Source organism: Phocoena sinus, chromosome 7 (genome assembly GCF_008692025.1).
Source record: "Phocoena sinus isolate mPhoSin1 chromosome 7, mPhoSin1.pri, whole genome shotgun sequence".
Taxonomy (NCBI): Eukaryota; Metazoa; Chordata; class Mammalia; order Artiodactyla; family Phocoenidae; genus Phocoena; species Phocoena sinus.
Window position 1 is genome coordinate 7734799 of NC_045769.1, and position 25555 is coordinate 7760353.

At 43.2% G+C, this 25555-nt stretch overlaps 1 protein-coding gene across 9 annotated transcripts in view; it reads right to left on the minus strand.

Moving 5' to 3' along the window:
- DIS3L2 (DIS3 like 3'-5' exoribonuclease 2) overlaps window positions 1–25555 on the minus strand; it is a 376911-nt gene that overhangs the window by 211196 nt on the left and 140160 nt on the right. For 8 of the 9 annotated variants that reach the window (XR_004350756.1, XR_004350757.1, XR_004350758.1 and 5 more), the window contains exons 7-8: window positions 7547–7647; window positions 2282–2529 (exon numbers count right to left, since the gene is read on the minus strand). Coding sequence is in view for 5 of the 9 variants with exons in the window: in XM_032637768.1 (XP_032493659.1) it covers window positions 2282–2529; window positions 7547–7647 (349 nt within the window). In the remaining 4 variants the exon portion in view is untranslated. Of the gene's footprint in view, window positions 1–2217; window positions 2530–7546; window positions 7648–25555 lie in introns of all 9 variants that reach the window. The other variant, XR_004350759.1, reaches the window with a different exon arrangement.

The window sequence follows — 25555 nt, forward strand, 5'->3', positions numbered from 1 at the left end:
TCTCACATAATACAGCAGTGACTTACACATATGATTAACACCCGTCTTTGTGAACTGAATTTAACTACAGAAGTAAGTGACTTTGGACTTGAATAATCAGTAGCAATTATATAGGCAGAAGTTCAATAATTTTTAAGGGCAGAGTGTTGGGGCAGGGAAGAAATTCAAAAGAAAGGCGCTTCGGTTAAACCTGGTTTTTAGGCATGGTTTCTATGCTTTCACATTCATACCCTGAGCAAGTGCTACCTTCACGCTCCGGGTCAGAACCTGGCAAAGATGAGAGAGGAAACCCAAGTGCTCACAGCACGGCATGTTCTGACTGGGAAACGGTGACCTCAGCTCCTAAAGATCAGTAACAGATAGCCAGAACAAAAGAGCCAGGCGACCCCCCAACAGGCAACAGCTGCAGTGCACACCCCCCACGAGACAGATGTCAGCTGAGAACTTCACCATGAAGACCTGCCACATTTTATTTCTTGAGATAAATTTTCTCTTTTCCACAAGGATTTTAAAAGGCTTATTTCCATAAAAGACAATTTTTAATGTCTTTATAGTAAAAAGGTCGAGAAAAAGCACAGCTCTCCATCTAAGTATGAGAATCTTCAAACTTTTGCATTTTGAAAAATAGATGATTAATATATGGTTATTATTTTAAAATATTCTTTCTTTAGATTCAGAGAATGTCCTTGCTGCTTCAAAGGCCTGACTCCTTTTTTGATTACTGTTGTACTTTACCCACAAGAAAAGAGTTCTTGATGAAGTAAGGGAGCATCTGTAAAAAAAAAACCATAAAAAGCACCTGAAGGGCCATCTGAGTAATAAGAGAAACTCATTCTGTGAAGATTTCCTGACTACACCCTTACAGCTCAAAAACTAAGGAAACAGCCCAATCAAGTACACACAATGGGATATGACAGAAAGGCAGATAAAAGACAAGGCTGGATTTCCTGCCTTGATGTGAAAGTGTTCCCTTTTCACTGCCAAGCACAGTGTGGTGGGCACAATCACCAGGGGCCAGGTGGCACAGCCATTATCAAGCCTTTTGAGTGGATGGTGAGAAACTGGCAAGCCGCTGAGAAGGGCTATTTAGGGCTCAAGGGGTTGACGTCACTTTTGGATAATGAGTTAGGCTTCAAAATGATGACATCGCAATCCCACCACTTGAGAGCAAAAAAGAAAGTGCAACTGTTCCTGAGTGGCTCTGAGATCATATAAATCACAGTGATCTTCATAGCACTGAGAAAGTGGCCCAGGATAGTATTTCTTAAATTGCATTAGGACACACAGATTGGATTTGGTTTACTTCACTAACCAGAAAAGGCTAAGCAGAGAATAAACCTCATCAAAGCAGCACATTGTGGCCATCCATTCAGTGTCGGCACTCATAACCACGGATCATTCCCAGGAGGGTCCATCCTGTACAAGTTAGATGACCAACAAGCAAGTCACCCAATTAGACTGAAAGTAGTGTCAGAGCAAATTTTTCTAGCTTGTATGCCTTTATTTTCATTACCTAAAATGAAACCTAAGCATAAACTAGACACCATCTATAATAAAGGGCTACAGATATAGCTAAAACTTAATACAACTTCTCTTTCAAAATGAATACCAATTGTAAGAAGGAAACAGGCACAGCATTTGATCAAACAGCTAGGTCCATCAGTTTCTTCAGATTACAAGGAAATGGCTATCCATGATGCTCTGTGGCTATATAATCTATATTTAAGTTAGACTGGTTTCTAAAAGCTTCCCTAAAAACATGGTACCTTTCCCTGTTTACAGTAGGGTAATTTAATGTTTAATGCCACAAGTGAAACCTCTGAAGGATCAATACCAAAAAAGCACATCATTCAAACATACCTTTACATTCATATTTTAAAGCATGGGAGACTGCGGTCCCATGAATACGCCTGGAATTTCACATATTTTAACACCAGTGTCTGAAAGGAGGGGTCTGATTGTTTGACACAATGAATTCTTTGCAAGTTCGCAACTACGAACAGGATTCATAACATAACAGGAAATAAGCAGAGGTTCAGAATGTGCTTGTGTTTTATGCCAAAAACCAAAAACAAACAAAAAAGGTGATTTGCCTGGCAGTTCAAGGAACCTATAGGTGGCCAGCTGTGGTAGCTAAGGGTGATTTCTGAAGAACCACGCCTAGTACGCATGCTTTAATGAAGAAATAATAATTAAAATACACACAAAAATGCTTACGTAAATGCCACCTAAACCAAGTTCCGTCTGGGATCTGCGGCTTCTCTCGCCAGAGGTCACCTACCCCAGGGCAAAGTTGCTGTCTTCCTTCCAGTCCACAATGCGGCAGACGAACAGCGTGTTGGCATAATCCTTAGGCCGGGTCACAAAGTCCTGGGGACAGTCCTTGAGAGGTACATAAATTCTAGGCACCCGGTGGTCCGAGGGAGAAAACAGGGCATACTTCCTAAACAGTTCACTGTTCTTATCGGCCAAGAGTTTGAGGAAGCCAGTCGCTGCACGGGAATGTTTTTTTTCCAAGATGTAAACCACCTGAAAATACCAAAGATACAGTCAATGCTGTTTATCCGTAGGACTGGATAACAGTTGGGAGAAGTCAGTAGGATGTTATTTGGTCAACTATCTGGGTCCAGCAGTTTTTCTAAGTCTAAATGAAGTACCTCTCAGTGAGGCTCTGTGACTAAGTTATCTATATTTAAGTTGTAACAACTGAAGCCAGCAAGCACATACACCCAAGGAAAACTAAGCAATACACAGATTAATTAGATGAAAGTGCTTTTAAAACCAAGACCTATGTCTCAAAAAAATATGTAAAACTCCAGCAGGGAAGTACAGCTCCAGGTATTTGGTCTGCATTACATTTTTCTCACATGAACTATACCAGTATCTCAGGTGAACAATACAATAGTTGTTTATTTTAAAATGTTATTAAACGTAAATAATTTCTTTATTATGCCTTCAAATGCTGAAACCTTTTAACCTTCCTTCTTTCCAAGATTAAACCCAGTCTCTCATTTCACCAGGCAAAAATTCAATAGCACAAGTACGTGCTATTTCTACCAAGAGAAACACATCATCTTGGACTGACCCATCATTCAGCTCTCACTCTCCTGTGCTCCTCCACGGGCTTTTTCACCACATCAAGACCACTAGTGCCTTGACCCTTGCCTTCTCTCAATGTCTGTTAGCTACTTCTTAGCCTTGAGCCCTTTCCTACCTGCCAGAGACGCCATGTTTCATCACTTCAAGTCCTGTTACGTATGTCATCAAATGCCTCACCCCTCTTGTTGTTCCATTGCACCTACCCCAAAAATCCTCAATTCTGGAACCATTCAGCCACTGCTATTCTCTAACCTTAAACACAAATTACTGAGTCCACGAGAAAAGAAGAAAATTATAATCATACAGATGCATACCATCACACATTAATGTTATACAACTGCTGCTAGGAACTCAAAAGCTCTAAGGTATTTTTTTAACCTGTTCCCAGTCAGCACAATGTATTCTTTTTGGCTGCGTTGCTGCAGGCAGGGTCTTAGCTGCAGCAGGCAGGGTCTTTGTTGAGGCGTGTGGCACAGGCTCTTTGTTGTGGCGCGCGGGCTTCTCTCTAGTTGCGGCTACAGGTTTTCTTCTCTCTCTAGTTGTGGCGTGCTAGCTCCAGGGTATGTGGGCTCTGTAGTTTGTGGCACGCGGGCTTAGCTGCCCCATGGCACGTGGGATCTTAGTTCACCGACCAGGGATCAAACCCACGTCCCCTGCACTGGAAGGCGGATTATTTACCACTGGACCACCAGGGAAGTCCCCAGCATAATTTATTCTTTAAGCCCCACTCTCTTGATCCTTCTTTTGGGACTCCAATTATCTGAATGCTGGATCTTTTTTTACTGTTCCACGGCTTCCTGAGGCTCTGTTCATTTTCTTTCAATGTATTTTCTCTCTGTTCACATTGGGTAAATTCTATTGATTGGTCCTCAAGTTAACTAATTCTGTGCTGAGTCACCTCTACTCTACTACTGAGCCCATCCAGCAAGTATTTCATTTGTTGCTGTATTTTTCAGTTCTATAATTTCCATTTAGTTCCCTTTTTATAACTTCTATTTCCTTGCTGAGACTTTCAGTTTTCTCATTTGTTTCAAGAGAATTTTTAATTGCTATTAAAGCATATTTACGATGGCTATCTTAAATCGCTATCAGGTAACTGCAGTATCTTGGTGTTGGCATCAACTAACTTGGTGTTAGCTGTCATTCCTCACTCAAGTAGTGATTTTCCTGGTTCTTGGTATAAGGTGATTTTCTAATGTATCCTATCCCGGACCTTTTGGCTATAATGTTAGCAGGTTCAAGGTCTTATTTAAATCTTGCCTTTTAGAAGGCAGTCACCCTGTCTAGGGCGAGCATGCAGGTCCCGGACTACTTTTGTGGGCTGTAGCTACAGTGACAATTTAGTTTTCAGAGGCTTTGCAACGCTATTTTGATATGTTTGGTTGACAAGGTACCACTGGGGCTCCCACTAGTTTCTGCTGGTACTGCTGAGGGGCTGGCCACCTGGCTGGTCTCTCTGATGTGGGTGAGGAGCACATCCTGGTCCACATCCATGCAGAGACAGAGAGACTTCTCGCTTAGGGTTTTGGGTGTAGTGGCACCCCCTTCTACTGGTGCTATGTGGCTGCTCAGCATCTCTGGGTGGGAGAGGGGCATCTCAGGCCCATGAGGATAAAGAGGTTTCCTGGACCACATACTTGTGGTAGGATCTCCCTTGCTAGTGACATCTGGATGCCAGGTGTCTCTGGGTGGGGGAGGGGAGTCTCAGGCCCATAGGGACAAAGAGACTTCTGGGGCTAGGTCACCTCTTTGGCAGGATCCCTGCTGTCAAAGCCACCCAGATGCCTGGCATCTCTTGGTGAGGGACAGAAGTCTCAGGTGTGGTGGGGAAGGAGAGCCCTTTTCCTGGCCACTTGCCATCAGCAGAGATCCCAGTCAATTTGTCTTACAGGTGCTGCTGGGATTGCCTGGTGTTGTTGGAGGGCCTCCTGTTAGATCTGAGTGAGGAACGAGTCTGCTTGAGCCACCTTCTGTTGTGGAGTTGGGATCCAGAAACATGGGGCCTGGGTCCCCTTCTGTTGGTGGAGGGCTTATAAAGTCCCCTGCTACTACATTGTTCTTCTAGCCCTAGAGTCCCTAACTAGTTTGCCTTCCTCTTTTCATCTTTCAGAATTCTCCTTTGGTTGTCTCTTATTATTGTTCAGAATTTGTAGCTGTGCTTAGGGGAGAAGAGCAAGGAGAAATGAATCTATGCCATCATGTCTGATGCTTTTCGTTTTAACGTTTGACAGAACAAGAAGTATACAAATCAGCATGACATTACTCATGATTCATGTGTTAACTGTCACATAAATGACTTTACCACAGTGTAAGTTTTGCCTTGTAATTTTAGATTGAATTCATTAAGAAACTATACAAAAACAAATAAACCCCAAAACCAAAAATAGCAAGAGAGGAAGCACCATTGGGGGGCAGCAGCAAATTGCAGAACACAAATTCCACTGACAGAGGTTGCCTCTACTCAGCTCTGACCAAAGTCATTTAAGAATGTGGCCCACTGTTGCTGGATGTTTTGTTTCATCAAGAGACGCCAGAAGCCTGACATTCCTTTTCTTTTTTTTTTTTTTTTCATATAAGCTACTAAGCCAAAATTTTTTTTTTTTTTTTGCGGTACGCGGGCCTCTCACAGCTGTGGCCTCTCCCTTGCGGAGCACAGGCTCCGGACGGGCAGGCCCAGCGGCCACGGCTCACGGGCCCAGCCGCTCCGCGGCATGTGGGATCTTCCGGGACCGGGGCACGAGCCCGTGTCCCCTGCATCGGCGGGCGGACTCTCAACCACCGCGCCACCAGGGAAGCCCCCAAAATTTTTAAATATTGCACAGGTCAAGCGAAACACAAACTTGTGAGCCAGACCCAGCCCACGATCTTTCCGTTCATTATACTCTTTCACACCTATCATATTGCCTAGTATATGGTTAGTACTCAAAATGCTTATTAAGGGCTTCCCTGGTGGCACAGTGGTTGAGAGTCCGCCTGCCGATGCAGGGGACGCGGGTTCGTGCCCCGGTCCGGGAAGATCTCACATGCAGTGGAGTGGCTGGGCCCGTGAGCCATGGCCGCTGAGCCTGCGCGTCCGGAGCCTGTGCTCTGCAACAGGAGAGGCCACAACAGTGAGAGCCCCACGTACCGCAAAAAATAATAATACGAAAAGCTTATTAAAATAAAGATCTAGATAAACGAATGGGCAATTGGCAGGGGAGAGTAAAATATATGTAATATAATTTAGAAATTCCTCATGTCGATACGCAGGAGACACTCTCCTATCCAACTTGCTAGACTGAGTGGCAATGCCGCATTCCCAGGTTACATGTGCTGGCGGATGCCTCTGGTAAAGGAAAACCTCATGCTATCACACACTCCATCCTTTGTCATTGCACCACTCCTTCCACCAGGAGCTACCTGCGTAGCGAGGATCAGCTGTGTTTGATCTCATATCTGAATATGTCACTAGCATATATAATTTTTTTTTTAAGATTTAATTTTATTTGTTTTTGGCTGTGTTGGGTCTTTGTTGCTGTGCACAGGCTTTCTCTAGTTGTGGCGAGCGGGGGCTACTCTTTGTTGTAGTGCACGGGCTTCTCCTTGCAGTGGCTTCTCTTGTTGCAGAGCACAGGGCCTAGGCGTGCGGGCTTCAGTAGTTGTGGCACACAGGCTCTAGAGCACAGGCTCAGTAGTTGTGGCGCACGGGCTTAGTTGCTCCGTGGCATGTGGGATCTGCCCAGACCGGGGCTCAAACCCATGTCGCCTGCATTGGCAGGTGGATTCTTAACCACTGCACCACCCAGGAAGTCCTAGCATATATAATTAAAAAATAAAATTGAATTACGGAAAAATACAAATTGCTTTTGTTACTGGACAACTGAATTAAATACTTTGGAGAAACTAAAAAATACTTATTAAAAACTTACTTTTGAATTAGATATGGTCGTGACAACAATAAAAAAAATTGGAGCAAAAAACTAAAAATCTAGAAGGAGTCTACATTCATATTGCTTCACCAGTGCCTAAATTCTCACTCCATTCATTCATTTATTGCCGTGCCGCACGGCACACAGGATCTTATTTCCCCGACCAGGGATCAAACCCATGCCCCCTGCAGTGGAAGCGTGGAGTCTTAACCGCTAGACCGTCAGGGAAGTCCCTCTCACTCCACTTTAAATAAACCAAACTGGAAATCATAGATGTCACATTACAAGTGCAGTTTATGCAGAAAAAGATAATGCAGAACCTTAATAAACATACCCACATGCAAAGAAAAGGCCTTGGCCCTTCATCCAAAGACAGAATATATGTTTAAAGTTATGAAAAAAATTCACTTTTTATGATTCCCTGCTTCCACTGACTCTTCTGATTAACTGACCAACTACAGTCCTAACTGAATTGTATGAGAGGCCTCCAACAGGTAGCTCAGCTACCAGCCAGACAAGTGAAGGAAACAGGCAGAGACCTTTGCTGATCTCTGCAGCGACTTCTCTGGTAAAGCTCTTGTGTCCTGTGACATGAAGGTGTTCTCGTCTTTTGTAACTGGTGCACCAGCATCCTCTTTTCCTAATTTAAAAAAAAGAGAAAAGAAGAGGAGGAGGAATCAGGTAGACACATACCTATTAGGCATACAGACTCATGGGATTTTTAAATTCAGAGCTGCAAGGATTCTTGGACACCATTTACCCCAAACTACTCATTTTACAGAAAAGGAAACCCAGGCCCACAGTGGTTAGGTGACTTGGCTAAGGTCAGTTACGTCACTAACTTGTAGAAATGCTCACACTCAGCAGGCCGCATTTTATCTATTTAACATTATTCATATGTTAGGCATCATACAAGTGGAGAGCATCAAATTATGCTGAATGAAACTAAATCGCCTATGTGTCAAAATGCCAAAATAACTAAATGTTATACACTGCCCCAGCCCACAATGAAGAATAGAGACAGGTTAACTTATTATGCACATCCACTGAAATAAAACAAAATCAAAATAAATGTTAACTTTTAAAAGTACTCTGGTACAGCCATAACAAACAAAATGGTGGAAAATAGATTATATTTATTAAATAAACAAATAAAAAAGCCAACCCTGATTTTCCTGGCTTTTCTTAGTGACATTATATAAAGAGTAAAGTACTTAAAGTCTTTTAATGTTTAATTTCCTTTCTTAAAAAACTTATAAAATTCACATTCACCCAAGAAACTGAAACCACTAAAGAGGGAGTTAGGCTCTGGACCAGAAGTATTAAAACCACTCATGAAAAAAAGCAGCAAATTACAAACTTCTGAACATTTAATATTTTATATTTTCATGCGTTACATTAGATTTCCCCCACAAAATATTCTTATCCAACTCTACTGGAGTTTCTGGATTCTAGGGGTCACAACCAATTCATGTGGGACCCACTCCAGCTAGCTAAGAGAGACTTGTACTTATCATCATTTAGACATTACCAAGGCCAAAATAAATAAATAAATCCTTTTCAGGACTGGCTGCCTCTTAGCAAAGGCTCAGCTAAAAGCCAACTTTACTCTGGGCGTACTCTGGAAACACTGACATGATCTGACCTACTGGGGCTTAAGAACAATCAACTGTATGCTTTTCCATCTATGCTAAAATCTACGCACCATAGTGCCCACTGAAAGCAGAATTCTGTTTCCTAAAAAGAAAAACAAATGAAAACTTTCCCATTGTCGATCACCCTCTTCATCACCCTGTAAAAGAGGGACATCATCTAAGTTCATCTTTTATTTTAGACCAAGTTCAGGATTCCAAAATCATCAGATGCTTTGAGAACAACATCTTTTATACTCTTAGGGAGAAAAAAACCCACACAAGTTGTTGACCAGTTCCATAACACATCTTGCCAATGTGTTCTACACAACAGGTAATTCATGAAAGATTAGGAGGCTGGAATTACCATGAACAAGTATACTCTACCTAGATATCTGATATCCGAGTTTGGTCTCAAGAGCTGGCAATCAAGACAGGGTAGTGAGGGTCTTTCCGAGACAGCCCAAATCCTGGGCATGCAGCTTTCTGTAACGGTCACTGGTGGCTCCGTCTTAAAATGACTATTGCTTCAGATTCCATCCCAACAACAAGCAAGTCTTCTGTTCCAAAGGTTACGCCAGGTGGCATTCAAAAAAAGAGGGCAAGCCATGGAAATGGGCCCAATTATGATTCTCAGAGATCACACCTGAACACGACCTTTTCAGGCTCTGTGTTCATAAGGATATCCCGGCAGAAATCAGGCTTTGTTCAGACAAAGATGCACCCTAATAAATTAAACTGAAGCTTGTAGCCTTACAGGTGAGCACCACAGATATGTTCAATGAATGTGAAGAAACACACTGCCAGTTTAGAAAAGTGAATCACCTTAACAGGTTTCCAACAACTACGTCTTGCCACAGCGAGTAGCAAAGCTGTCAATTTAATGAGAGAATCTATCGCGTCGTTTAATCACAAGGTCATTTGTTCCTTCATTTATACCATGTGTGTTTACGGAGCACTGGGCATTGAGGATTCAGTGTGAATAAAAGAAAGATGATTCCAGCCCTTATGGAACATACAGTTTAATGCTGGAGTGATATTCAATAAATAGGCACTCAATAAATATAGAATTATAAACTGTGATGAATGCTAAGAATGAAAGAGCACTCCCAAGGAGGAAGAGAAGAGAACATATGATTTAGACTAAGAAGTCAGAGAAAGGTCCTGTGTGCAAGTGACACTGACGCTGAGATATGAGGATGGTGTGTGTAGGAGTGAGGAAGGGGACAAAAGACCCCAAGTGGGGAATGGTACTTGGGAAGGGGTGGAGGTGGGAAGTCCCTGGCACAATCAGGAACAGAAAGACCATGTGGCTGGAGGACAATGAACAAGAATGGGCATGGCCAGAAATGGAAATGAGCGGTAGACAGGAGTCGAGCCAGATGGGGCCTTGCAGAAGTTAAGAATCCTGAGTTTAAACCTACATACGATAGGAAGCTGGCTAAGGATTTTGTTCAAGAAAGTGACTGCCTAACCTGAGACTCAGCCAACCTAAGAGGGGATGTTGGGAGACCAGTTAAGAGCTATCGCAGAAGTCCAGACACAAGAGGATAGTGCTACAATACAAGCACTGGAGATGGAATTAAAAGGATCAATTTGGGCTTCCCTGGTGGCGCAGTGGTTGAGAGCCCGCCTGCCGATGCAGGGGACACAGGTTCATGCCCCGGTCCGGGAAGATCGCACATGCTGCAGCGAGGCTGGGCCTGTGAGCCATGGCCGCTGAGCCTGCGTGTCCGGAGCCTGCGCTCCGCAATGGGAGAGGCCACAACAGTGAGAGGCCCGCGTACCGCAAAAAAAAAAAAAAAAAGGATCAATTTAAGAGATATTTTGGAGTTGAACTAATAGACTTTGGTGGTAATTAGATGTGAGAGTTTAAGGATTATTAGATATAAGAAATAAAGGATTACTTCAAGCTTTCTAACATCTGCAGCTAGGCTGATGGAGGCATTACTGGCACAGGAAAGACTAGAAGAGGTGGTGAAAATCCAGGGTTCTACTTCAGAGGTGGTTCTATTTGAGAGGCCACCTGTGAGATCTTCAAGTGATGATACTGAGTAAGCAGTTCAACATGAAGATCTGGAACTCAAGAAGAGAGATCTGCACTATGGCTCTAAGTATAATTTATACGCCAAGAACTTCCATATTTATAGTTTTCCAGCCCAAGTTGCAGAGAAGAAATTCAAACCCAAGTGTTTTCAACTACTAAGTTCCTGAAGCTCTTCCACTGATATATGCTCAAGTATGAAGTAATGTGCTGTCAATGTTAAGGAAATAAGCAAGATTCACTGAGGAAGTGAGTTGGGCTTGAAGGATATACAGATGTTTTGGAGAAAGAAAGTTGAAGGGCATTCCAGGTAAAGGCCAGCACTTGTACATGGCCCAGAGCTGTGAAAGAGCCTGACATGGTAAAGGATTAGTAAGAGATTTATTGTAGCTACTAACGGGTTGAGGACACAAGTGTTGGGCAGGAAGGTACTGGATGGGGAAAGGAACAAAACTGGCGGGGAGGTGGGATAGGTCCTATGGCAGAGATTCTAGTTACCGCCCAATTTATCTATTCTCTTCTTTCCTACTAGGCAGAACTCCGATTTTATTTTATTTTTTTTATTTTAGCTAGTATTAGTTAGAAGACTACCTCCCTCAGTCTTTTTGTAACTAAACATGGCCTGGATGTCTAAGTTTTAGCTAATGAGATGCAGGTTAAAGTGCTGTGATTTAAAGGACGGAGGTACAGCCTTTCCCTCTTCCTCCTTCCTGCTGGCTGGAGTGTGGATGTGGCAGCTGGACCTCAAGCACTTATCTTGGTCCTGGAGGCTACAGGACAACAGTGCATTCTGCTGTGCAGAGCAGAATTGAAGACCATGCAGCTAACCTATAAGCCTTGACCTGCCTACCTCTGTTCTTCTTTTCTGTGAGACAGAAATAAACTTTCTCGTTTAAGCCATTGATATTTTAGGATTTAACGCCACTCTCAGCAGAACATACTTCCTAACACACAGGTCCAGACAGTGAAACTGATAAGCTTGGATACTACCCTACAAAGCACTAGAAAGGCCAGGGACGCATACATTTTAGAGCCGTGAATATGGCAGCGCTCCAGAGTGGAGAGACAATAGTAGCAGAGAGCTTAGGAAGCAGGGGTTACAGCCTAGATGAGACGCAATCAGAATCTAAATTAAGATAGTGGCAGTGACAGTGAACAGACGCAAGATTGAGAGACATTTTTGAGAAGGATGCTGCGAAGTGTGCCTCCATCACTATCAATGACTTAGTACAAGAAAAGGGGCTTAAGTTAAAAGAGCTTTTGATTGACTATCAGGGAAAATGCTTTCACAGAACGCTGAAACTCCCTGATGAATTACTAGAAGAAGGGAGAGCTGCCGGCAGTCCTCAAGGAAGGAAAAGGTCATGTTTCCCCACAGCCTTCAGTCTGCCGTACTGAAGGCAGAGCCGGCCCCATGCATTCTGCGGCCCCTTCCAGTTAAAAATGTCCAGAAACTAGTGACTACCAAAATTCTTCATCTAGAAAACAGAATTTTCTAAAAACTGGACATACTACAAATATAAGCAACCGCTCACTATATTCTCCAAAAAAACACCCTAGGAGGGAAAATCCAGTAAAATCCTAATCTCTTTATACAGATTACCTGAAACTTCTATTTCAGACATTCCAAAAGTAAAACACCGTGGTTTGCTGGAGCTGGCATTGCCACTGCCTTAGAAATGAGTTTGATTTGGGCTCCTCACACAGAAACAATGGACTGACAAGGCTGATGATCCTTAACACTTGACAAATTCATCAGGTTTTCAGATGATTAGACTGTGACGCTAAGTAAAGGCAACGTGAAGAAAAAAGCAAGGAATTGGGCAAAAAGCTGTTTCAATCTTTCCAATTAAAAGAGTGACAAACTCTGACAAATCCAAGCTTTCTCATCTCTGAATGAAGGGTCACAGAAATTTACAATTTCCACCAAGAACTCAATGAAAACTGTAATATAAATTTGGTCCATGAAAATGATTCCCCTCAGATCTCTCAAAATCAACCAACGAGGAAAAGTTACTTTCCGGGCCCCTCTCCCCATTGAAATGTTGGCATGACAACACAAGTCCTCACAGGGCAAGGTAACATTCATGTTAGAATAATTTTCTGGATGTCCCTGGTGGTGCAGTGGTTAAGAATCCACCTACCAATGCAGGGGACACGGGTTCGAGCCCTGGTCCAAGAAGATCCCACATGCCGCCGAGCAACCAAGCCCGTGTGCCACAACTACTGAGTCTGTGCTCTAGAACCCACAAGCCACAACTACTGAGCCCGCACGCCACAACTGCTGAAGCCCAAGTGCCTAGAGCACATGCTCCGCAACAAGAGAAGCCACCACAATAAGAAGCATGCACACCACAATGAAGAGTAGCCCCTGTTCACCACAACTAGGGAAAGCCCGGGCGCAGCAATGAAGACCCAACACAGCCAAAATAAAATTAATTAATTAATTAATTAATTAGAAAAAAAATAAGGAAACAGTCTCCTGTGACTATGGAAAAAAACAACAACAAAGAATCATTTTCTGTGTTGCAAGTTTGCCAGCCCAAGCAAATCTCTCACTCTGAAATAAAGCTACTGCAATTGTATGGTGCCACAGAACGTTCATAGTGTGTTGACATACATCACCTCATTTGATCCACACCATAACTTCATATGATAGGTAGAGTGGATATTGTTATTCCAGTTTCACCAAGGAAATGGAAGTACTGAAGGGGTAGAGCCAGCCGATGACATCATTCAGGGATCCTGGTGCTAACTGTGGCAGCCTGCTCCACACAAGCAAGAATCAGAGCATCATGGGAAGAGCCATGAAAACCTACATCAAGATATTGCTTAAGTGGCCGTGGGACTCCTTGAAATGCTGGCATCAACTCAATGAAGGTTCTGAATATCTGTGGAGTGTCAGGCATTACAAATGACCCTGGCTCTGTCCTTGGATACTCGTGTACTAGAAATGAAACAAAATGCAAACAAATACTGAAGTACATGGAGTTGGTGACTGCTGGCAAGCAGTGTGTCCAAAGGCAGTGAGAAGGGAGCCAGGGAGTTTGACAGTGAACACCCGAGCTAAAATGGGAAGGCTGAGTAGGAGCTGGCTAGATGGATGGGCAAGGGGAGCATTCCAGAAAGGAAGACCATGCGTAAGGCACCTAATCAAGAGTAAAATGAGAAGGACAAAGGTTCTCTGTGTCTAAACACGTTGCAGGGACCAGACCACGAAAGGCCTCACATGACATGCTGAAGAGCATGTATTTTACGTTTTAGGGATGGAAAGCCACTGAAAAATATGAGAATAACATAATCAGAATTATACTTGATGAGGAGTCAAGGGTCAGCCTATTGCTCCTTTGAAGATAATCTGTCTTTTTCTCTAGCTGCTTTTAAGAGTTTCCCTTTGGTTTTCTGTAGTTTCATCCTGATGTATCTAAGTATGGATTTTTTTTTTTAATTCTACTTACAATCATTGGTTGTAAATCTGTGGTTTGGTATCTCAACTGTTATGGAAAATCTCAGCCATTATCTTTAAATTTCACCTTCGCTCATTTTCTCTCTCATCTCCTTTCTAGGTCTCTAATTAAACTTATTTAGACCTCACTTTATTCTCTATGTCTCTTACCCGCTCCCTCTGCATTTTCTATTTGTCTCTCCATGCTATACTCTGGATAATTTTTTCTTACTGTCTTCCAGTTTGTTAATTTTCTCTTCAGCTTTATTCAATCTTCTGTTAAATGCATCCGCTGAGGTTCTTCTTTTTTTTTTTTTTTTTTGCGGTACACAGGCCTCTCACTGTTGTGGCCTCTCCCGTCGCGGAGCACAGGCTCCAGACACGCAGGGTCAGCAGCCATGGCTCACAGGCCCAGCCGCTCCGCGGCATGTGGGATCTTCCCGGACCGGGGCACAAACCCACATCCTACATCGGCAGGTGGACTCTCAGCCACTGTGCCACCAGTGAAGCCCGAGGTTCTTCTCTTTAAAATATTTAATCAAATATATACTTTTCCTCATCCACTGAGTTTTAAATTTCATTACTGTTATGTTTATTTCTAGAAGTTTTATTTGATTCCTTTTTTAATTTGCTATGTCACATTTCATAGTTTCCTATTCTTTGCAGATATCTTCAAGCTTATCTTTTATTTCTTTAAACACAGTAGTTTTTTATAGATGGTAATGATTCCAATATCTGATGACGTTTATGAAGGGCTGTTTCTGTTGTCTGTGGTTGCTGATGATTCTTGCCCTTGGAGTATGGTTTCCTTGGGTGCCTGGTTATATTTACATGCTGGTTACTGAATAATCTGAGGCCTAGGCAGAAGAAACCTTCCTTCTGAAAGAATTTCCACTTGATTTTGCCAGACACCCAGAGGCACAACCAGCCCATAAACCAATTCAAGACTTGAGATTCCTTGGTTGAGCCAGTCAGCTTGAACCTGGGCTGCAAACCCACAAGAGAGCTGGTATGTTTCAGGTCCACCCTCACCGTGACAGTGCAGTCCTTTGGGGTCCCAGCTTCTTGTGAGAAATCTGAGCTTTATTTCTGTCCCCCACAACCGCTGGTCAAACCTGCACTCTTGCATGGGTTTTCCGCCCTAATTTTAACCTGGTAATGCCTGTGAGCTCTTTGATGCTTTAAGAAGAAGGCTGGGTTTGGTTTGGTTTTTGTATTTTATCTAAATATTTTTGGCTGTTTCAGTAGGAAGGTGCATGTGTGAATAACAGTTCACCATTACTATCTACAGAAAGTCGCTAGAGTTTGTATTTCAGAAATATTTTTCAGGTGGCAGTGTAGAGCCTAGTGAGTAGTGACAGGAGTTAAGAACAGGAGAGGGGCAGTGGTGATCACCTAGTGGTGATCTGTGCAGGAAACACAGCAAGGAAGCTACTGTGATAATGCCCAACGTTACATTAAGCAAAAGCACAAGGGATGGAGAGAAGAGACAGGTATTCTCACATTTATTTTTCTCAGCAACCCCATGAGGGAAGCATTACTATTCTGGTTCTTATAGCAATCAGCCGTTCAAAGAGGTAAAGTAATTTATCCCAGGGTTCATCCAAGGAGATGGTTAGTAGAGGTGGCATCAGAACCCAGTATGACTCCAATTCCAAACTCTTCTTACCACAGTATGATGAGATCTAGAAGAAAGACAGGTGCATGCGGGTGGGTTCCAATGAGGATGGGAGGGTTGCCAAAATTTTTTTAATTCACTTAAAGACATAGAAGGATTTTAAATTTTAGAAGATGCCAAGTGATAAACAGCTCGCTAAATAACTTCACTGCTTCCACCCACAGAAATGACAGAGTAGTTAAAAGCATGAGCTTTGGGACTTCCCTGGTGGTGCAGTGGTTAAGAATCCTCCTGCCAATTCAGGGGAAACGGGTTCGAGCGCTAGTCTGGGAAGATCCCACATGCTGCTGAGCAACTAAGCCCACGCACCACAACAACTGAGCCTGCGCTCTAGAGCCCCCGAGCCACAACTACTGAAGCCTGTGTGCCTAGGGCCCATGCTCTGCAACAAGAGAAGCCACTGCGATGAGAAGCCTGCACACCGTAACAAAGAGTAGCTCCCGCTTGCCGCAACTAGAGAAAAGCCAGTGCGCAGCAACAAAGACCCAACGCAGCCCAAAATTAATTCATTAATTATTTTTTTAAAAGTCATGAAACTTTCAAAAAAAAAAAAACCATGAGCTTTGGAGTCACAAGACCTAAATTCCAACCTAGTTCCTGTGATCTTGAATTTGTGCCTTTGAACAAGTTACTCTCTCTCAACTTCCTCCTTTGGAAATCAGGAATAGTATACATTTGTTATGTTTACACGGAGTGCCCCGGCACAAAGTACATTAACAAAAATTGTTAGATACTACTACTACTGTCGTTGTCATGGTTATTATCATCAGCTCTTGGTAGTCAGTTCTGAGTGAATCCAACCCTGTTACCCTGGACACAACTGACTGGAAAGGACTGGTACACAGGGATGGCAACATTATAAACTGGGTCACATTTCCTCATCTGTAAAATGTAATCCATCTTATAGAGTTAGTGGGAAGATGAAATGAAGTTAATGCGTGCAAAAGTGCCACAGTGGCTAGAACACAGCAAGCACTCAATAATTGCTATATAATATATATTTAGATTGCATGTGCTTTTTTGTATGCTTGGTGAATTCTGTGCAAAGTAAGGAGGGAGAAGAGATGGTGCCACATAGGTAGGCAGAGGCCAGGTCAACGTTACGAAGTTTGGGCTTATCCCAAAGGCAATGGAGAGCTACGGAAGAAAGCAGTCAGGGGACTAATAATGGCTTATGGTTTAAGAAGCTCACACTGGTTGCTATATGGGGAACAGATTTAGAAGTGAAACCAGAGGCAGAAAGGCCAGTTAGCAGGTTACTGCAATAAATCAGACTAGTGGCAGAGGGAATGGAGGGTTCTAGATAGAGAGGTATTTATTATAAAAAGCAAAACTGACAAGATTATTCAGATGCTAGTTGGGAACTGGGGGCTGGGGAAGTTATAGGGGTAGAGTAAGGAATGGGAAAAACTGCCTAATTTCCTTATAACAGATGTTCTCAAAGTATAGTCCCCTGACCAGCAACATCAGCATTACCCCGGAACTCCCAGAAATGCAAATTCTCAGACCCCACCCCAGACCTACTGACTCAGAACCTCTGGGGATGGGGCCCAGCCATCTGAACACACTTTCCAGGGGACTCTGACGCCCACTCAAGTGAAGAACCACTGCTCTAGACAAATGAGCCATGACCTGCTATAGGAAGAGCATCTTCAGGCAATTGGGAGGGGATATAAGTTCAGTCGGACTTAGCGAGTTTGAGGTGTTGGATATTAGATCTGATGCTTAAGAGAGAGTTTTGGGCTGGAGACAGAAATGAGCATGTCGTGTGCGTACAGAGGACAAATGAATAAGTAGACTGGTTCCCTCAGAGATGGTTCAGAATCAGAAGAGAAGAGAGCCTAGGATAGAGCAGTGAGGAACAACATTATTTAAGAAAGCACAAGTAGAAAAGTTTGCAAAAGAAACTGAGGTGTGATCAGAAAGGTAGCAGAATAATCAGCCTAATGTGAAGTCAGAGAAGCCAAAGAAAGCGTGTGTTTCAGTAAGAAAAGTATGGTCAGCAGTGTAGGCTTAGTGACACGGTCACAGGAGGAAATGGAGTGAAGCATAACGCCATGTGCGGGGAACTGACTGCGGAGACGAGGGTGTGCACCAGGCTCCGGAAGGCTGGCTGTGAAGGTGGGGAACAGCACAGGGTGGACGCTGCAGAGGGAAAAAGGAATCACACATGGTTTCTTGTATTTTTTTAAGATAAGAGAAGCCTGAACACAGTTAATTGCTGATAGGAAAGAATCACTAAAGAAGGTGTGGTTGAAGAGGGCACAACAAAGAAAGGGAGGGGACCCTGGGCGGGAAGGGAGGGGACCCAGAACCCAGCGGGAAGGATTAACCTCAGGCAGAAGGTCAGAGAGATGCCAACTTCATTGTATCAAAATAAATGGAGGAGGGAAGGAGTCTAGACACAAGCCATTCCTAAGTGGAAAGCTGAGGGGGTTCCACAGGGGAAGGGGGCGGGCAACAGCTCTGGTTTTTTGAAACATAGAAGCCAATTCATCTGTTGAAAAGTGCTAGGGAGGTGAAGGATACCTAATGTATTCAGAGCTGGGTTCCACAATCCCAGGGGAGGATCACATGCGAATGGCTTCCCAAAACAGTGGCCCTGAACATGCCAGGCACTGCACTCAATGCATTCAAAATAGTAACAGTAAAAAATGTACAAAATAGTAACTAGTTATTGAGCACCTGTGGCATACACCTGGCACTGTGTTAGATGATTCATAGGCACTACCAAATTTAATACTCTCCAGTAATCCAATGAGGTAGCAAGTATTATCATGCCAATTTTAGAGATGAGGCTCTAAAAGATCATTTAGGAAATGAGGCTCACAAACACCAAATGATAACATGCTTGCTCATGGATACCAGCTAGGAAATGACAAGGGCAAGATTCGAACCTAAGTCTCATCCTCTTCCTATGATGCCACACAACCTTCAGGATTTGAACAGGATTAGTGGAAGTGAGAATGGAAAAGAAAACATGATTTTTGAAAGATGTGCCTGAATGACAAGGTACTGGGAGAAGTCAATCAACTCTTGGGCCCATTTTGAGTTTGGGGTGACAATGCGATATAAGTATGATCACGTCCTTTACCCAAGCTGGAGATATCATTCTACATCTTGGGGCAGAGATTGGGAATATCAATTAGATGATAACATTGTCTGAAAGTAGACAGATGTGTATAGACTGGGGAAAGAAGGACTTCATATAAGAGTAACAGAATAAATAAATGAATGAAAAGAAAGCTAATACTCAAGCATTAAAAGGAAAAAAATCCCTTCACTACCCAAATTTCCTTCCTTGTTCTAATTTACAGACTGGTGAGAGATGAAGAACAGGGGGACTCACTGTGTCAGAACTTGGTCACCCTTCTCCCCAGGCTGACCATGAAGATACCTTCAGGTTCCTGAGCTGAAGCGGTGCCCTGGGTAGAGTGATTTTCGTGGCCAAACCTGAGTCCTTCACAGGGTCTTCTCAGATGCGGCTTCGCACTGATTCCCATTCCCAGCTGTTAACTGTATTAATTACATCATCAACACTGCTTTTCTCTGAGCACTCTCTGCTCCAAATCTTTCTCTTGCCCAGGAGAAACCACTTCTAAATTTCTCTCTACTAAAGCTTTAATTGGCTTTTAGCTTCATGGCTCCCAAAAGACCCAAAATGTAGGCCCACATACTTCTGTGCTCCCATCTATAGCTGGCTTTAACTTACTAATTCTGCATCTTTCCCAACAGATGAATGACTCCTCCAAGTTTAAGTTGACTTCCATCTGAGTTTTTCTTAAAGGGGACAAGCCTGACCTGTTACTGTGACATGATCATTTCAACACCAGAAACACAGTGTTTACTAAAATCTGACTAGTGTTTCTTTACCTGTCTTCCAAAGACTAGCTATCCATCAAAACTTCAAAAAATGAAAAAGGTGCTGAGCTATCATAGAGGGTTAAGTAGAGACTGGCCTCCCCCCGCCCAAGCATGGCAAGCTAAAGTAGATGAGTTTTGCTGTGTTCTGAGCCTGTGATCCACATATATCAAACATATATCTCTCTCATGTTCTAAGTCTCTTAAAGCACATGTGATATTTCATCCTATTGAACATTTCCAACAGGGATAATGAGATCCAGCCCACTGCTTGGGCAAAAGGGAAAGTATTAAAATGCTTATTCTAAAGAGTCAGGCCTCTTTATCAATTCAGTTCCTATTACCTAAAAATAGGACTCCAAAATGATCATTACCAGGCAAACGAAAACAGGTAGGTTAAAGAAGAAAAAATTCTTACAGGCTGCATCATTTCTGAGACCCAGCAAGCCCCCTGGGAAACAGAACAATACACCACTCAAAAACAGCTAATGTTTGAAGCATCTTTAATGGAAAATTGCTTCTCCTTAATAACGTAACAACCTCTAGCTCTAAATGCAAATCAGGCAGATCACTCCAGCCAGGTTATATAGACATGGATGAGTCATTGCTTTTGATGCCAAACTGACAAATATGAAGGTTTTATAATGGATCCTGTGTGGCCGCTGTGCAGAAAAAGGATTCAGGTGTTAAACGGGAAAGCAATTAGTTTGGCTCTTCCTCAGTTTCAAAGAAGGAAAGGAAGGGTAATCTTTTGCAGAACATTTGCTGAGTACAAGACTGTTCTGGGGCTTGAAAGTAGGTGAAAGATGAGAAAAAACAGTTATATGAGGGAAATAAAGAAAATACTGAACCATAATAATATCAGTCATGGAATGTGAACTGAAAAAAGAAACAAGTACCTAGAAAGAAGAGTCACGGAAAGGAAAGATCACACATCTAGCCGGAAGAAATAAGTACAGGCTCATGGGGACAACATCCTGTGCTTGAGTGGACTCTACGACGGCCCCCAGTGACCCTCACAGCTCCTGCTCTTCACACCGTGGAATGACACCCCTCCCCCTGAGTGCAGGCAGGACCTACGACTTGCTTCTAACCAACAAAATACGGCCAACATAACAGGATGTCACTTCCATGATTACGTTCCATAAGACTGTAACTTCCACCTTGAAAACAGACTCTCTCCCTTGCTGGATCTGATGAAGCCAGCTGCCATACAGAGAGGCCCACACCAGCAGCCAGCAAGGAAGTGAGGTCCTCAGTCCAAAAGCCCGCAAGGAACTGAATCTAGCCAACAACCATATAAACTTGGAAGAACACCCTTCCCCAGTAGAGCCTTCAGATGGCTGACACCTTGATTGCAACCTTGTGAGAAGCCCTGAAGCAGAGGACCACACTGGGCCATGCCCAGATTCCTGACTAAAGGGGAACCTTGTTTCCTCTACTCATAACACTTAGGATATAAAATGTATGGGTTTTTCACACCAAGCAATTCTGCAAGTCTCTGTGGACACCACCTGGTGGCCAACAATTTAATTCAGTTCTGATACTAACTACCTGGAGAGAGTACAGACCTCACAGATTAAGGGCTCAGTCCCATGAGACTGCCTGCCCCCACCCCCCACTTCAGCCTGCAAATGCAAGTAGTGGGCCTCCAGATTACCTACACTCTGTCTGAGTTGGCTGCAAACTGAGGGGGTTCCCATGACCCCATCCTTAGGTTTGATAATCTGTCATAACGGTTCACAGAACTCAGGGCAGCATTTAACTTACATTTACTGGTTTAGTATAAAGGATATCATAAAGGATATAGCCAAAGAGGTACATAGGAGGCCCAGAGGATCCTGAGCACATGAGCTTCTGTCCCCATGGAGTCGAGGGATGCACCACCCTCCCAGCACACGGATGTATTCACCAAGCTAGAAGCTCTCAAAACCCCATAGTTCAGAAATTTTTATGGAGGCTTCATCATGCAGGCATGATCAAATATTAATTCAATGTTCAGCCTCTCTCCACTCCCTGAAGGATGGGGACGGGGCTGAAAATTTCAAGCTTCTAACCATAGCCTGAAATGATTAGAATCATTTCATGACCAACCCCATCCTGAAGCTATCCAGGAGTCCACCAAGAGTTGCCTCACAGAACAATAGATGCTCCTATCACCATCATCACTCAGGAAATGACAAGGGTTTTAGAAGCTCTGTGTCAAGGAACCAGGGTCAAAGACCACATATTAGAACAAAAGATGCTCCTAGCACTGCTATCACTCAGGAAGTTCCAAGGTCTTTAGGAGCTCTGTGTCAGGAACCAGGGGCAGAAGCCAAATATATATTTCTTATTATGTTCTACTGACTCACAGAAAATGTGAGATAGTAAACGTGTTGTTTTAAGTCTGCAGCAAATTTGTTACACAGCGATAAATAATTAATACACATTTAAAATGACAGTTGACATCTGAAGGTTAGAGGAATTTTCACAGGAGGAGACAGGGAATTAGGCAGCATTCATGGCAGAAAAGAGGAGGCACAGAGACACAAAAGCAGAAGAGGGAAGTGAGTGCTTAGGAACAATACAAGGCCCGGTTTGGTTGGATGTGAGGTCTGAGTGGGCAGGTGCAAGAACATAGGTTGGGGGCTTCCCTGGTGGCACAGTGGTTAAGAATCTGTCTGCCAAGGCAGGGGACAGGGGTTCGAGCCCCGGTCCGGGAAGATCCCACAGGCCGTAGAGCAACTAAGCCCGTGCGCCACAATTACTGAGCCTGCACTCCAGAGCTCACAAGCCACAACTACTGAAGCCCACACGCCTAGAGCCCATGCTCTGCAACAAGAGAAGCCACCGCAATGAGAAGCCCATGCACCGCAATGAAGACCCAACACAGCCAAATATAAAATAAATAAATAAATTTATTTTTTTAAAAAAAGAACATAGGCTGGAGAGACAGGCAGGAGAACCCTGGTGGACAAGGACAGCCAAAAAGAGCCATTAGAGCTCATCACTTACATCATGCGGTCTGAGAACCTCTTGCTTCAAGAGGCGACAGGCTTCAAAAAATGATTTGGAAAATGCCCATAACTAAATGTGTGCTTTACTCTTTTTAAGGTGCTTTCCCTTCCATTACCTCATTTGATTTACACAAGGACCTGTGAAGAAGTCAAGGCAGGTATTTATTATGAAGTTTTTTTTGTTTTTGATTTTTTACAAATAAGGAAAATGAAGCAGTAAGAGGCAAGAATGACTGGCAAAAGCTTTTGTTCAGTACTTTTTTGTTTCCTACTAGGAGTGTTGCCACATTTTATTGGATCCTCCTTCCCTGGTGGAGATGCAAACAGGGCTAGCCAAAGGAGCATTTATACCTAGAAGAGTAGGTGCAGTGAGGCCTGGGTGAACTGCAGAGTCAAGAGTACAATAGTTTAGTCCATATAAGCTGGTATCAAAAGAGCTTTGAAATAAGGAGGGTCAAAATGAACATTAGATCCCAAGACTATCAAGTTTATACTCGATTGCTGCCTCTGCCTCAAGCAAATGAGTCAGAGCTGAGGGGACTGGCCAAACAGGGGTCAGCTAATTGGGAGCGGAGATGAGAAACTTTACTATGCAGCTGAGCTTTACTCAGGGGCCTAGTAAAAGGGTGTGCAGGGGTGGGAGGCTGGTTCCACTTAAAGGGATAGGGGTGACTCATTTATTTTTTAGTTTGTTGCGTTTTTTTTTTAAGCAGTATCTGAAAAGCAGGGACAATTTTCTACTGCAAAATGTTAAATAAGATCTGTCCTTAATGGTGGAGGTTCTACACCCAGAGTAGGACACCCAGTTCCCTCTCCCCATCCAGAGCCACACAAGCCAGTTTTCTTCCCCCCAATAGGCTTAGCTGGAGTCTTCAACAGCTTTTTGTAAATCTCAACAGGTTATAGCTACCAATACTCCATCAGTCAAGCAAAGATTTCCCCTGACGTGTTGCCTCATGACTTGAAAAATCTACCTGGTAGTTCTCAAGGGAGAACGGGCATTATTTAGAGTGACCCAAAGGGGTAATCAATGCCAGTAAGATGAATCATAGTTCTGCACAGTGGCAAAGAAAGGGTCTCTATCAAAGCAAAAAAAAAAAAAAAAAAGACAAAAAATCCACACAAAACCTTAAGAAAGCAGGTTAAACACTAAGTTACAAAAAAGGCTTCATTATTCAACTGAATAAAGCTTCCATATTCTGCCTAGAGGGGTGAACGGGGAAGAGCTACTTGACTGGGCCTTCCCTTCTTGGAGTCTGATAACCTGAAAACTAACTTCACAGATGAAAGTGCTCAGAATCCCAGGTCGAGGGAAGTGGGGATGAAGACATTGACCATCCCCACCTGTAATGATTCTCATTTTCCCAGTTCAATAAATACCAAATTGAACTTTTCTCTTTCAATCCATTCTTTCAAAATAACGGTTAAATGCAAAAAAAAAAAAAAAAAAAAAAAAAAGAGGGGGTCCTCCCTGAATAAAAGTTATTTTAAATAATTGTGAGAATCAGTCTTTTTAAATAAAAATCATCTTTAATCGTTTGATATCCACTAACAAAAGAGAGGCATTCCTTCATTTCTTAAAAATACTCATCACTTCCATTTAAGGGAAAAAAATGTCATGAAGAACCTAGGGGTAAGATAGGAATAAAGACGCAGACCTACTGGAGAACGGACTTGAGGATATGGGGAGGGGGAAGGGTGAGTTTTGACAGGGCTAGAGAGAGTCATGGACATATACACACTAACAAACGTAGTAAGGTAGATAGCTAGGGGGAAGCAGCCGCAAGGCACAGGGATATTAGCTCGGTGCTATGTGACAGCCTGGAAGGGTGGGATGGGGAGAGTGGTAGGGAGGGAGACGCAAGAGGGAAGACATATGGGAACATATGTATATGTATAGCTGATTCACTTTGTTATAAAGCAGAAACTAACACACCATTGTAAAGCAATTATACCCCAATAAAGATGTTTAAAAAAAAAAAAAAGAATCCACCTGCCAATGCAGAGGACACGGGTTCGGGCCCTGGTCCGGGAAGATCTCACATGGCACGGAGCGACTAGGCCCGTGTGCCACAACTACCAAGCCTGCGCTCTGCAGCCCGCGAGCCACAGCTACTGAGCCCGTGTGCCACGGCTGCTGAGGCCCGTGTGCCTGGAGCCCGTGCTCCGCAATGAGAGAGGCCACCACAGTGAGAGGACCGCACACTGCAACGAAGAGTAGCCCCCGCTCTCTGCAGCTGGAGGGGGCCCGCGCGCAGCAACGGAGACCCAATGCAGACAAAAAATAAATAAATAAATAAATTTTTCTTTAAAATTAAAAAAAAATAGTACTAAAAGGCATATAATGAAAAAAAAAAAATACTCATCACTTCCTTCTTAGTTCTATACATTTTTCTGTTAGGTCTTGTACAAGACTCTCAAAATCTTTATCAGAGTTACTTCCCACCCTCCATCCTTGCACCTGAGTTTTCCATATCTACCAGCTTATGCCTTGGTTTTGTAGGATAATGACTACTTCAGGTAATTCCAACTGTGGACCATCTACCTGATAATCTCACCAATTTCCTATAGCTTCAACTGATAATATTCAGATCTATTACTCTCACCATCCCTCCTCTGGGTCGATATTTCTATTTCCAATTATAACTTGAGTGTCCCCCATGTAACTCAAATTCAACATATAATCAGAACCCAGATTCATAGTCCATCTCATACCTGGTCTTATTTTTCTTAAGAATGTCAACACCCATGCAGTTGCTAAACTAGATATCAAGTTAATCTCATCCTTGAATGTTCCTCTGTCTTAAGTCCCATATCTGATCTACCATTGAACTCTGACGATTCTAGTTCTGAAATATCTTGCCTACCTATCCCTTCTTCTGCATTCCAG